Source organism: Tupaia chinensis, unplaced genomic scaffold (genome assembly GCF_000334495.1).
Source record: "Tupaia chinensis unplaced genomic scaffold, TupChi_1.0 Scaffold000366_1, whole genome shotgun sequence".
Lineage (NCBI taxonomy): Eukaryota > Metazoa > Chordata > Mammalia > Scandentia > Tupaiidae > Tupaia > Tupaia belangeri.
In genome coordinates, this window is record NW_006159863.1 from 1,515,983 (window position 1) to 1,528,994 (window position 13,012).

Sequence of the window (13,012 nt, forward strand, 5' to 3'; positions counted from 1 at the left end):
GAACTTAAACCTGGCCTCAAAGTCTTTGATGGACTCGGTCACCCATAATATCAGCTGCATAAGTGGTAGCTATTTCTGCTGATGCTATTTATGAGTAGTAATAATGAAATCAACACAATCGAGACCAGAAATGCCATGTGCCCTCAGAGAGAAAGTGCTGTTGGATCCAAGGGAGAAAGATACAATTTCTTGCTACCAGGTGCATGGAAGTCCCCCCAGAGAAAGCGGCATATGAACCACAATGAAAGAAGGCAGGAGGGCACCCACAGGTGGTGTATGGTTAATGTGACTGGACTTCCACATGGTTGACTATGGTTTGAGTCTTGAACCTGGCAGCTTGCTTTCTCACTTTTCTTCTCTCTCTGGTCAACATCAATAATTTTTTTTTAATTAAAATAATTGCAATGAATACATTTTTTTTAAAAAAAAAAAAGAAGAAAGAAAGATGGAGGTTGAGAGGTCCACCCACCCGCACCCTCAATGAGCTGTCACCTGTACATGATGATGTTCATGTAGCAACTGTCCCTCTGGAAACAGGGGCTCAGCAGGATGTCGTCCCCTCGGGTGAAGCGCACCTCCACGGGGTAGTGGGCCACCACGTTGGGGTGGGCCTCCAGCATGGTCTTCAGCTCCAGTAGGGCCTCCTTGGTCTTCTCCCTGTGCTCAGCCCAGAGGGGGACAGAATCCAGCCCTCAGGGCAGGCAGGAACTGTAAGGGCCCTCCCCAAGTCCCTGCTGGGCTCCCAACTCATAGGGCATCACCTTCCTTGGACATGCCCAGTGCACTGGAGAGGCCTGCTCCTCGTGGCTAGGAGCCTTCCCATGGAAGTGGAGCCTCTGAAGTGCCTCCTGAGGGTCCCCCTACTGCTGGCTCCCCGGGGCTCTGATAAGTCGGGGGTTCCCCACAGATCTCTGGCCATAGTTGTCTCACGTCCCCAGGTGTCCTCTCTTTATCCCACAGGATAAAGTCACTGTGATTCTAATATTTTGACTTATTCTAATATTCCTGCCTGCAGAGTTGCAGGGGCAGACCCTTGAACACAGTAGCACAGTCTTCAAGCACCAGAACCACCCTCCTTCCCCTGGAGAAAGAGGCAGAGAGGGAGGATTTAGAGAGAAAGATGGGGACTCTGACCCATCCTTAGGTCTCTCCAGAGGGCCCCACCCAATGCAGGGTGCTGGGTGGGTGCTGCTGACTAAGCTACTGGAGACAAGGATGGGCTTTCAGATGGACAAGAGACTTGCCAGGAGGCCCCTGCTCCAAACTGAACCTGGCTGCTGCCCACTACATGGCTAGAGAGAGTCAGGCGTGTAGGTGGAGGGGCTTCAGGGACTGGTTTCCCCTGAAGGGCAGAGAATCTCTCTCAGACACACGAGGTAAGCCTGTGGTCCTGCTGCCCACTAAGAATGAAACTTGGAGCCTTGTTTGCAGATAGGGACCTGATGCTCTGTCTGAAAGGCCCACAGTGAGGACCAGCTAGAAGGGAACTTCTCTGCCACTATCAAGCACGGCTCACAGGGAGTTTAGGGCGAGGGCGGTGGCTGCTTACTCCAGCTTCTGAACCACCTGTAGGCTGGCCGTGGGGTGGAACCTACCTGGGGATCGCCCAGTCCTGGACATGCTGCTTGAAGCGACACTCGTAGGTAAAGATCTTGTGGCTGAGGTTGCTGTTCTCCTTCTTGCCGGTGAACAAGAGCCAGAAGAAGAAGCGATTGATCCAGCCCACGAGGCATGGCAGGAAGGTGCTGCAGGGCACAGGACGGAGGAGGGAGTCGGCCTGGGTTGGTGGGTGGGGGATGCACAATCATCGTAATACTCAGCATTTATGGAATGCCAGCTGTGAGCCAGGCATGGGGTGGAGTTCTTTGCAAATCAATGCCTCGTTCTCCACATACTCTGCCACCTATCTCCCCTTCATCCCTTCTCTATAAGTTGGAAATTCCCACAGGGAATCCCGATATTGCAGGGAGGGGCGGATTATCCAGGGAGCTGGATGGTGCAAGGTTGTGTCCCTGAATGGCCATGTCCGCTGGCTTCTGCGTGTCGGGGGGAGGGGGAGCACCTTGGGCTGCAGGCCACAGTCCCAGAGACTAAAAGGCAGCTGCGGAGAAGGTCACCTCAGATCTGCAGCCAGAGGCCCTGAGGGCAGGGGCTGGGGCCAAAGGGAACAACGTCCAGAGGCTTGTTATGGGGACACTCAGGAAGAGGCCTGCCCAGTCATTCACTTAGGAACTCAACTCCTGCCAGTCTGGGCCTGGGCACTGAGCTGCCCAGAGGTTGCAGGAGCCAAGGTGGCTGAGGACTGTGCTGAGTAGAACCCTTGTCATCTCCTGAGCTCAGATCTCCTCTGGGGCCACTGAAGATGCCATGGAAAGGCTCAGCCTGGCTTTGGTGATTTTCTTGGTCTGGTAAAGTATAGATAAGCTTCCCGCTCTGAGAGCTGCAGGCCTGCACTGCCAGGAACCAGACAGCCTCTTCTCTCTGGACTCACAGGCGAGGCTGCTCTTCCCTCTCCCTGCCCAGAGGCCTGTCCATTGATCCATCCCTATCACCTCATTGCCTGCTATAATTCCATCCCAGCTTCTGAGAGCACCTTCTGTGGGGGTACAGGTGACATCAGGGGTCTGGAGCATTGCACCGAGCATGAGGAGCCATTGTTGTCATCATGAGAAGGGAGGAAAGTGACATCTAGTGAAGGTCCTTCGTGTGGACTTGACCCTGGATCCTCCCAACAACCTCGTCATTATTACCAGCTCTACTTTATACATGGGTAAACCATAGCCCAGAGTGGCTGAGTGATTTACCCAGTGTCACACAGCTGGCCAGTGACGAGGTGAGAATCAGAGTCCAAGCCCACTTGAATCCACAGTGTGTGCTGTTTCCACTGTCCCCAACTGCCCAGGTTTCTCAGCACTCAGATCTGGGTACAAGCTGGTACACACCAGGAATGCACTAGAGAATGGAAACTCGTCCTTCAAGGCAGTTACTTTCTGGTGACAGAGGCTAGCCTGGCCACTGATTACCCATTCCATTATTTGTATTTTCATTCCTGTGCCCTCAGCACACAGCCAGAGAACAGCCCAGAACTGTAGGATGAAGCTGGGGACAGTTTCCAGAAGTTGCTAAGTGGAGCCATGTGGGCAGAGCTCAGAGGCTGTGAAGCTCTAGCAGCATCCGACCAAGGGTCAGGATGTGGCAGTTCTAATTTAAAGACCAATTTATTCAGACGCTCCCTGAGCTCGGACTCCACAGACGCACGCACATAAAGCTGTCGAGCTGCCCTGATGGAAGCTGAGGCCCAGAAGAGAGAGCTGACAGGGCATTTTCCACTCTCACCCACAATCCATAATCTGGACAGAGCGATGGCTTTCAGGCTGGGTTCACTGGCCGGCCCAGATCCAATAGGTCGCTTCTTGCTATCGCAAACAGCCCCCTACCAGCTTTCCATTCAGGTCACAGACCACACACAGAGAATTACAGGAAAATGGAGGGGTGAAGGACAGGCCAGAACGTAGGCTCAAGGTAAAATTCCAGAAATGAGCAAGAGCAACAAGATACTTGTGAGCAGTAACCTGGTAGGAGGACTCCTCCAGCAGACATCAGCCTCCTTCTAAGTACAGTGTTTATGACAGTCTGATTTGGGGTGGGGCAGTGGGGAAACCAAACCAAGGAAAAGCACATGGCTCAGGAGCAGACCCACCTATCCAGAAACTTGGTGTATGGGACAGGAGTCCTGGCAGCTCTGCAGTGTAAAATAAACTATTAAATACACGGTACCAGGAAAACTGGAACCCATTATCCACTGAAAAAACTGAAATTGTTTTGCTACTTCACAATAAGCATAAAGTAACTCCAGGAATATTAAAGATACACCTGGGAAGGTACCATTACAACTTTAGAAAAAATGTCAAATATATTTAGGAAAGCATTTTTGTTTTAGAGAGACAGAGAGACATTGGACTACATTAAAATTAGATATATCTGCACATCAAAGGCACCATAAAAATCGAAGACCGAGGCTGCCTCCATGGTGTGGTAACACACTGCTCGACAGCTCAGGGCACTCCTACCTGGTCCAGAGCAGGAACTCCAGTAAATAGAATCCAATGGCGTAGTCCCAGAACCAGCTGGCGGAAGATGAGGGGGGCTGGGAAGCAGAATTTGTCATCAGTTCAGGGCCAGAGCTGAGATGCTCCCTGACCTGTGCCTCACAGTATCCCCTGAGAGGGAGATGCACCCCAGGAATGGCTTCATGGGGAAATAAGAGTGCCCCATCTACTACATCCATTGAAATCCTTCTCAATGACTCAGCTAATTCCCATGCCCCACCCTCTTCAACTTCATGCCTCTTTATCTATGTGTTCTTTCCTTTCTTTCATTTTTCATTTTTGCTTGGTTTTGTTTTTTGCTTATTTATTTTTATTTTACCAGAGGGTGTGTGTGCTGGTCAGCAAGAGACAGAGCTAGAGAGCAGTCAAGTGAGAAAGCAGCCCCTGGGGGGATGGCTACACCACAATCCTTTCTCCTTCATCTCTCCTTCCTCTTGGGGTTTTGGGTACCCACAGACACATGTCCAGCATGTTCTTCAAGCTACTGGATCCATGCAGTTGGCCATGTAGGATCCAGCCGCCTAACCACCACATCATGGGCTGGCCCATGTATCTGCTTATTTATTTTGCACAAGATGAAGACATGTATTTGTCCTTCCTGTTGACAGCCCAGAGCCAGGTGTCCAGCAGCTGGCCTTCATAAACCCCACCCCAGACTCCTTTTCATATTAGACGTGTGGCCTTTGTCTGACTGGCTCCATCAGCATTCAGTCCAAGTGATGGCTTTGCTTTCTTCTGCTGAGAAGCAGCCTTCTTGTTAAGGAGGTAGGGGAGAGAAGAGACTACTGGTCTCTCAACTGGACAGCTGAAGGTGGAGAAGATGGGGTGTCAGAGGGAAGGTAGGATGTATTAGATGATTTCTGAGCAGTAGGCCAGCTAGTTAGGACTCTGATCTATTCTACCCAGTCCTGCCTGCTCTTCTGCTCTCAGCATCCCCCACTCTACGTCTAGGCCATGCCATGACTACAGCCCTATTCCTCCCCACTTGCTAACACACTGGGCCCCCACTGGGCCCCCTTCCTTACTCTCCTCTCTGGCTTTCTGCTATGCCCTTCATGCTCGGTGTCGTTCTCCCCGAAATCTTCTCCCATTTCAGAGATCATTGGGATAACAAGTGTCGGCCACTCCAGGAGCTGAAGCACATGTGGATGGTGGGCTGTGAGAGGATGGGGAGGACACATGCGTGTCACCAGCAACACCTGCCCCAGGACACCAGGCATGCCATGTAGCTACCTTGTTGGTGTGGTCCTGGTAGATGACACTGACGTTCTCGCTGTGCGGAAACCAGAGAAAGCGGAAATATTCGGATTTCTCCAGATGGCTGTCCAGGTTCTCAAGGACCTGACTCGGCAGGAGGAAAAGGGAGAGAATGCGTTGGTCGCAGGAAGATTATGGGGAGTACCAGAAGAAAGGGCCTGGATGTGCCTCAGTTTCTCCCCTTCAAAAGAAAACACTTAATATTGTCCGAACACTGCCGAACAGGATGCGATGAGTCTAAAAATACACTGGGCATTAAGATAGTCCACTTACATGCTGACTTTCCTGATTAGCTCAGAGAACAGAAGTGATTTCTTATTATTCTGACTTGAAGCAATCCTCATGTGCCTGGTATGTTTTTTAAGCTACTGGGTCAATGACCTGAACTGCATAGTCAGCCATGTGGGATCGAGTTGTCTTAATCACTATGCCACAGGCTGCTCCGCCCTGCACCTTGAAGCCTTGATTCCAACATGCCTTGCAGCCTAAGAATGACCCCTTCCCATAACAGGGCTTTGAACAGCATTCAGAAATCGTACTGAGATGCATTTTATGGAATTGGTATTGGGGAGTGTAGAATTAGACCAGTGAGGGACTGCATCCCACAGACTGGAAATCAGGAACAGGACAGGTTTTAAACCTTCGTTCATTTTTAGGTTTTGCCATAGGACACATGTGTTTGCCAGGGAGAGAGAAAGAGACAGTGAGAGGGAAAGTGAGAAATCACTCCCCAGGGGGATGCTTACAATCCCTTCTTCTCTATTCTCCTCTTGGGATTTTGGGCACACACACTCAGAGACCTGGCATGATTTTCAAGCTGCCAGTCCAAAACTTGAACTGTGGTCGGCCATGTGGGAGTCCAGCACCTTAATTAACCACCATGCCACCTGCTGGCCCTAAACCAGTTCCTAACTGGCCCCTGAGCTCCCTTGGACTGAGCACGACTATATACTTTGTGAACCTGAGGAGCAGAAGCTGCCTCAGAGAATGTCTCCGCCCTCTGGAAACTGACCCAATAGGAAGAGGGAGAGGGTAAAATCAGGAGGGGGTGACGGCATTCGTGAGTGAGACAGGCACAACCAGCACATCCAGCCTGCAAAGCCCAGCACTGATTCAGATCCCACAGCTCACCCATGCTCTCATTAGGGGACAGAAGACCTGTTACCTCAAAAAAGATCAGAGAGAGCAGGAATTGGAGATTCTGTCTCTGGGGCTTTCAAGGGGAGTAAGGACCAAGGGTTCCCTTTAATCCTGACAAGGGGCCCATGAAGACAGTGGAGCTCTCATCTCACTGCACGGGGAGGACTTGTGCAAAGTCGCTGTAGGTCAGTGGAGACCCAGGTGGTCTGGCTCTGGAGACGCAGCCTCCTAATGGGTCTGCTGATGCTTTGGGCACTGGAGGAGCCCCTGTAAGTCTTAAGGAAGGAAACAGGAAAGAAAAGAAATATGAAAGAAAAAAAATCTGCTGAAGAACTGAGTCCAAACTTCACTTTCATGTACAGGAAGCAATCCTCATATTCTTTTGTCCTGGCTTCCTGCAGCTCTCACATGCCTCTCTGTGGCCCAGAACTAGCCAACCTAGAAGGCTTGGCTGTGGAGAGAACAGACCCTGTTAAAGAGAGTCCAAGGCTGTGCATCTTAGACCAGGCCTTAAGACCCTTGAAACAACAAGTCTGCAGCTCCAGTGACCAGGGGCATTTCTCCGAGAACTCCCTAGTGGCAAGAAACCAAGAGCAGATATAAATGCATGGACAGGAAGGTTTGCAGTCTTCCCATGTGTTCTTTTTTTGGAGAGGTTTTCGTTATAGGGTGTGTGCGCTCGCCAGAAAGACTGAGAGAGACAGAGAGACAGAGAGAAATCATCCCTCAGGGGGGATGGCCACGTCGCAATCCCTTCTCCTCCATTCTCCTCTCAGGATCTTGGGCATGCATGCACACATGCCTGGCGTGAGTTTAATCCACCGGGTCGAGGACTTGAATCACGGTCGACTACATGGGAGTCCAGCAACATAGTCATTAAACTAACTGCTGGTCCCTTCCCATTTGTTTTTGAGAGCCTTCGTGTGCCTGGAAGTTAGGTGCAATTAGTATTACTTTTTGGATTAGAGGGAAAATATCCCAAGCATAAGAAGTGAGAAGAAACTGCTGAAGGGTCAATTTTCTGATTCCTCAGTCTACCCTTCCTCCTCCTCCATGGGGTCATTTCCTTTGAGGACAGCAAGGCCTGTGCTGTGTCTTTCTATCTTCATCTTAGCCATCTTTCCTTTCTGCCCAAGCATTCTCGACCCCTTGCAAATGCCCTTTAAATGATTCTCTGAGTAGAGAGAGCAAAAGCAAATTAAATATGGGGCCAATTACTGCACATACTTCTGGCAGTAAATCACAGGACTGAAAATGCCACCCACCCTGTGGTAGTCCTTATTTATGGCCTGTGGCTGGCGATGGGACTGATGGAAACCCTCGAGTAGCCTGCAGTGCTTGAGGAAAAGTGACAATAGCCACTTTGGGGGTAAGAAAATCTGTCAAGGACACAATGACTCACAGATCAGGGGGAGGAGCAAACCATGCTCCCTAAGCCCTCACCAGATGAGCTGGAGTCAGCAGTGGGAAGCATGAAGACATTCCCAACTGGGTTCATGCTCCTCCTCAGGAAGACCTGAGAGTTTTCATTAGTTGCTGCAACAGAGAGAAGCAGATGCTCCAACATGAGAGATGGCCCTCTGTCTCCAGGGTGGGGAGATGGGGAGACAATTTTACATGCAATCACTGATTGGCTTCAGAATATCAGAGCTAAAAGAGACCTCTGGGACCATCTTATCTGATCTCACTTTTTAAAGACAAAGAAACCAAGGTCCCAAGAGTTTGAGGCTCTTGGCTTCCTGGTGGCACAGGTGGTAGGATGTTGCTGCATGATGCTAGAACTACAGAGGAGGCCTGGGTTCAGACCTGCAATAGACCTGAACACATTAAGCAAGCACGTGTGCACCTGTGATGCTGGCTGACTGGGAGGCTGGGGAGGATCACCTTGTTGAGAGTTTTGGCAACTGTGTGTGCACGCACATATATGCGGTCATCTACTTTGTCTTTTTAGGGGAGGAGATTGCAATTGCTATTTCTTGCATGTCATCACAGCCTTTCAAAGTCAAAGAAACTGGAAACTTCATAATAGCCCATTGCATGAGAGTACTTTGAGTTGTCAAGAATGTTATGTCTGTGTTAAGAGATGAGCAGCAGGCAATGAGTTCTGAACAGAGGTGGTTGGCTGCTGAGTGTGGGTGTTTAAGTGCATGTATGTATGTGAATGCACACTCATTAGTACATGTGTGTGTGCACACAGATTTGTTTCATGGGAGTGTGTGCATGTGCATACATGTGGGTATGTGTGTGTGCATGCACTCTCATGTGGGTATGTGTGTGTGTGTTAGGCTGGGGTGAGAGGGAGGTGAAAGCAGCTCCAAATCAGACTCTAATAAAATCAATACTATGCTGTCATCAATCTCAGCCATCTTGACCAAGTCAAATAGGAGCAGAAAAAGGAAGGGCCAGGTACCATAAGACCATCCATTACTCAGTTCTAAAATCTTAGTAGCAGCATGAGTTCAAAGACAATTCTCCAACAAAAAAGAAGTAATCCCTTTATGTCTATTCATTTGACCTAGACCTTAAAAATGAATAAATTCTGACCCAAGTAAGAAGCAGGAAAATAGATTCAATAACTCAGCAGCATTACAGCCCCTTCCTTGTTGAAAGTGGTCTCTTCTGCTCAAATCCTCCTCACCTGTGATGCCCATTTGCCCTCTCACCAGACCAGTGCTTCACTACAGTCATTCTCACAGAGGCCAGCTGTGGCTGCCTCATGATCAGACCTGGCTTTGATCTCCAATTCCCTGCAGCACTGGACACTGTTGACTCTTCTGTCATAGATACTCAACACCCAGTGCCTCCATGACATTGACCTCTCTCCCTCTCCTGTTGTCTTCATTCCTCTCTCATTGTCCCCCTTGGTCTCTTCACCTTAATCTCTTCTTCTTCTTTTGAGAGAGATTTTTGGTATAGAGCATGTGTGCTCACCAGAAAGAAGGAGACACAGAGAGACAGAAAGCGAGAAATAACCCCGGGGGCGGGGGGCGATGGTAGAGCCACAACCCCTTCTCCATTCTCCTCTAGGGATTTTAAGCACACATGCACATACACCTGGTGTGAGTTTCAAGCTGTCAGGTCCAGGACTCGAACTGTGGTCAGTCACGTGGGAGTCCAGTGATGTAACCATCTGCTGGTCCCAATCTTAATCTCTTTATGGCAGTTTCTTCATTCACTGAATGCTCCTGTTTGCTAGGGCCCTCTTATCACCCACACCCACTCTCTCCTGATGATCTCATTCACTCCTGTGATCAACTGCCAAGAGGGATGAGGACTCCTTGCTTCCTCAAATTCTTATGTTGAAGTCCTAATTGGCAGATCCTCAAAATGTGTCTATAGAGATGAGATCTTCAAAGAAGTAATCAAGGTAAAATGAGTTCATCAGGGTGGAACCTAACCCAAGAGGACTGATATCTTTATAAAAAGAGGAGAGGAGACTGGATGGTGGTGCAGTGATTTAATGGCTGGGTCCATGTGGGAGGAAGCCAGGCTTATACCCTGGGGCCTCCTTGTGTGTGATGGGTACACAGACACATGCCCATGATCAGGCTGACTGAGTCTGGGACTGGATCATAAAGTGAAGACTCTGCTGAGGATGCCTATCTTGTTATCTCTTTTTCTCTGTTCCTGTCTCTCGCTCTCTCTTTCTCATGGAAGAACTAGGTCAATAAACTTTGAAAGAAAAAAAAGAGATAAAATAATAGTAAAAGCCTAAGATGCAGACACACAAAGAGGGAAGACCATGTGAAGATTCAGGGAGAAGATGGCCATCTACAAGCCAAGGAGAGAGGCCTCAAGAGAAATCAAACCTTCCAACACTTTGATCTTGGACTTCCAGCTTCCCAAACAATGAGGAAATAAATGTTTATTGTTGAAGATACTCAGGTTGTTGTATTCATTAAGCAGCACTAGCTGACTAATGCAACCCTTAAATCTATATTTTTTCTTCTTTTTTTTTGTTTTGTTTCTTTCTTTCTTTTTTTTTTTTTTTTTTGAGAGGTTTTCGCTATAGGGCGCATGCACTTGCCAGATAGAGAGAGACAGAGAGACAGAAAGCGAGAAATCACCCCCCGGGGGGATGGTCACACCGCAATCCCTTCTCCTTCATTCTCCTTTCGGGATCTTGGACACGCACGCCCACGCACAGGTTTTTAAGCCACCGGGTCCGGCACACGAACCACAGTGGACTACGTGGGAGTCCAGCGACATAGCCATTATGCTAACTGCTGGTTCCCTACTTTATTCTTTTTTGAGAGGTTTTTGCTATAGGGTGTGTGCACTCACCAGAAAGACAGAGATAGACAGAGAGAGAGAAAGTGAGAACTAACCCCCCCAGGGGGGATGGCCACACCACAATCCCTTCTCTTCCATTCTCCTCTCGGGATCTTGGGCACGCATGCACATGTGCCTGGTGTGAATTTAAGCCACCAGATCCAGGATTCGAACCATGGTCAACTACATGGGAGTCCAGCGACATAGCCATTATGCCAACTGCTGGTCCCTCAATCTATACTTTCAGTCCTGGCCCCACCAGAGGTTCTGATTTTCAAAGCCAACTTCCCCTGGAATGCCATTGAAGTACCTCAAAACTCAGGTTACAAAACTGAACTAATAACTTGGTCCCCCGTACCTGTTGAGCCTCCTAGATTCTCTTGGTGGTAGCTTCATCACTCCTGACTCCTTCCTCCTACTCCCTCACCCCCACACTCTGTTGCTAAGTGCGATTGAGTCCTCATCCTAGTTGTCTCTTGAACATATACCCTAAGACAATAGACTTGGCTCTACATCTCAGCCCCATGGGTGCCTCTCCAGATATGACCACTGTACCCTGGCCTCTTCCAAACCTCCTTCCTATATTGCTGCTCTCGGTCATGGTCTTTGTCTTGGTCCTCTCTGCCAGGCTTCTTTGGGTCTAGTGATTGACATGAATTATTTCTTCAGCTCCAGGCAGGCCATCTTCACTGGACACTGCCTTCAATTTGAAACCCCAAAGGCAGGCTGACTAGCTGCCAGTCCTGGATGCTCAGCTCCAAAACTATGGTGCCTTCAACCAGCTATGTCAGCACATAAGCTTAACCTCAGAGTAGGGACTAGGATGGGGTGTCCTGTAACCTCCCTTGCATGTCATTTCCATAATTTCCCATCCATTAAAAATTCCTTAGTTTAGAAGAGTTGGTGTACTTCATTTGGAGGCAGCAGTGATGAGGAAAGTTGGAGATTCTATTACCTTTTTTGTAGTCAATCCATAGTAGGAGGGCACTGAGAGGCAGAGAGGATGCTGATAGCTGCTCAGGGGGAGAGAGGCAGGCTCCCCAGGGGTGATTGAAAGAAGAAAGGGCCATCGAGTTGTTCAGCATAGGCCCGAGAAGGACCCCTGGATTGCACCTCAGTGAGGTTCCCTGCCACATCCAGGATGGAGTGATTCACCTCATGAGAAATAGGGAAAGGAAAGGCCAAGAAAAACAGAGGCATAAGGGTTATAAGAAAGTCTCTTTTCCATCTTCACAGTTACTAAAAGGAATCTCAGAATGTTCTTTCATGGCTGTAGGGGTTATTTCCTAGGTCATTCAGCTCCCAAATGCTCTCCCCATTGTAGCTCTCAATCAGTATACCTGGCACTGGGCAGACTGTAGAATGCTTTTAAATCCTGTGAATGAATGGCCTAGATCAGCCACTTAGCACTGGTCTGGGGGATGGTGGCTGGTTGAGGCACAACTAAAGTGGCCTTTAAGAGCTCAGAGCGGGACCAGCAGTTGGCGTAATAGCTATGTCGCTGGACTCCCACGTAGTCGACTGCGGTTCGAGTCCTGGACCCGGTGGCTTAAACTCATGCTGGGCACGTGTGCGTGTGTGCCCAAGATCCTGAGAGGAGAATGGAGGAGAAGGGATTGTGGTGTGACCACCCCCCCCAGGGGGTGATTTCTCGCTTTCTGTCTCTCTGTCTCTCTCTGTCTGTCTGGCGAGTGCACGCGCCCTATAGCAAAAACCTCCCTCCTCCCCTCCAAAAAAAAAGAGCTCAGAGCTGGGGATGACTCCAGGCAGGGTCATGTGGACCAGTGGATATCTGCATCCCTCCTCATTCCAGTGTTCTCCCCCCTGTCTCAGTCTTCATGAGGCTCCTTGGCTTAGCCTTGCCTTGTTACTGCCAAACAATTATTTGAGATGCCCTTGTCCTGGACTTATCCTGCTCTCTTAGACCAAGGCATCAGGCAGCTCATTTGCTAAATGACCCGTGCAATGTCCTGTGCAGACTCAGCATAGGTGCTGCTGGGGTTAATGTTGGATAGCCTAGAGCTATGGAATCACTTTCCCAGCCACCTGCTGAGAATTCTGGGAGGACTTTCCACCAAATAATGCCTTTGAGTAAGGGCCCTTTTGGATTAAAGCCTTTGCCCTACAGTTTAGTGCATTAGAAATTCCAGTGGTGGGGCCAGCAGGTAGTGTGGTGGTTAAGGCACTTGACTCCCACATGGCCGACTGTAATTTGAGTCCCAGACCTGGTGGCT

At 49.4% G+C, this 13,012-nt stretch overlaps 1 protein-coding gene across 1 annotated transcript in view; it reads right to left on the minus strand.

Annotated features, from left to right (window-relative positions):
* LOC102480281 (L-gulonolactone oxidase) overlaps positions 1 to 13,012 on the minus strand; it is a 34,220-nt gene that overhangs the window by 2,961 nt on the left and 18,247 nt on the right. Inside the window, exons 7-10 of the mRNA XM_006153224.3 lie at positions 5,343 to 5,450; positions 4,071 to 4,147; positions 1,596 to 1,745; positions 493 to 657 (exon numbers count right to left, since the gene is read on the minus strand). Of these exons, the coding sequence (XP_006153286.1) occupies positions 493 to 657; positions 1,596 to 1,745; positions 4,071 to 4,147; positions 5,343 to 5,450 (500 nt within the window). The remainder of the gene's footprint in view (positions 1 to 492; positions 658 to 1,595; positions 1,746 to 4,070; positions 4,148 to 5,342; positions 5,451 to 13,012) is intronic.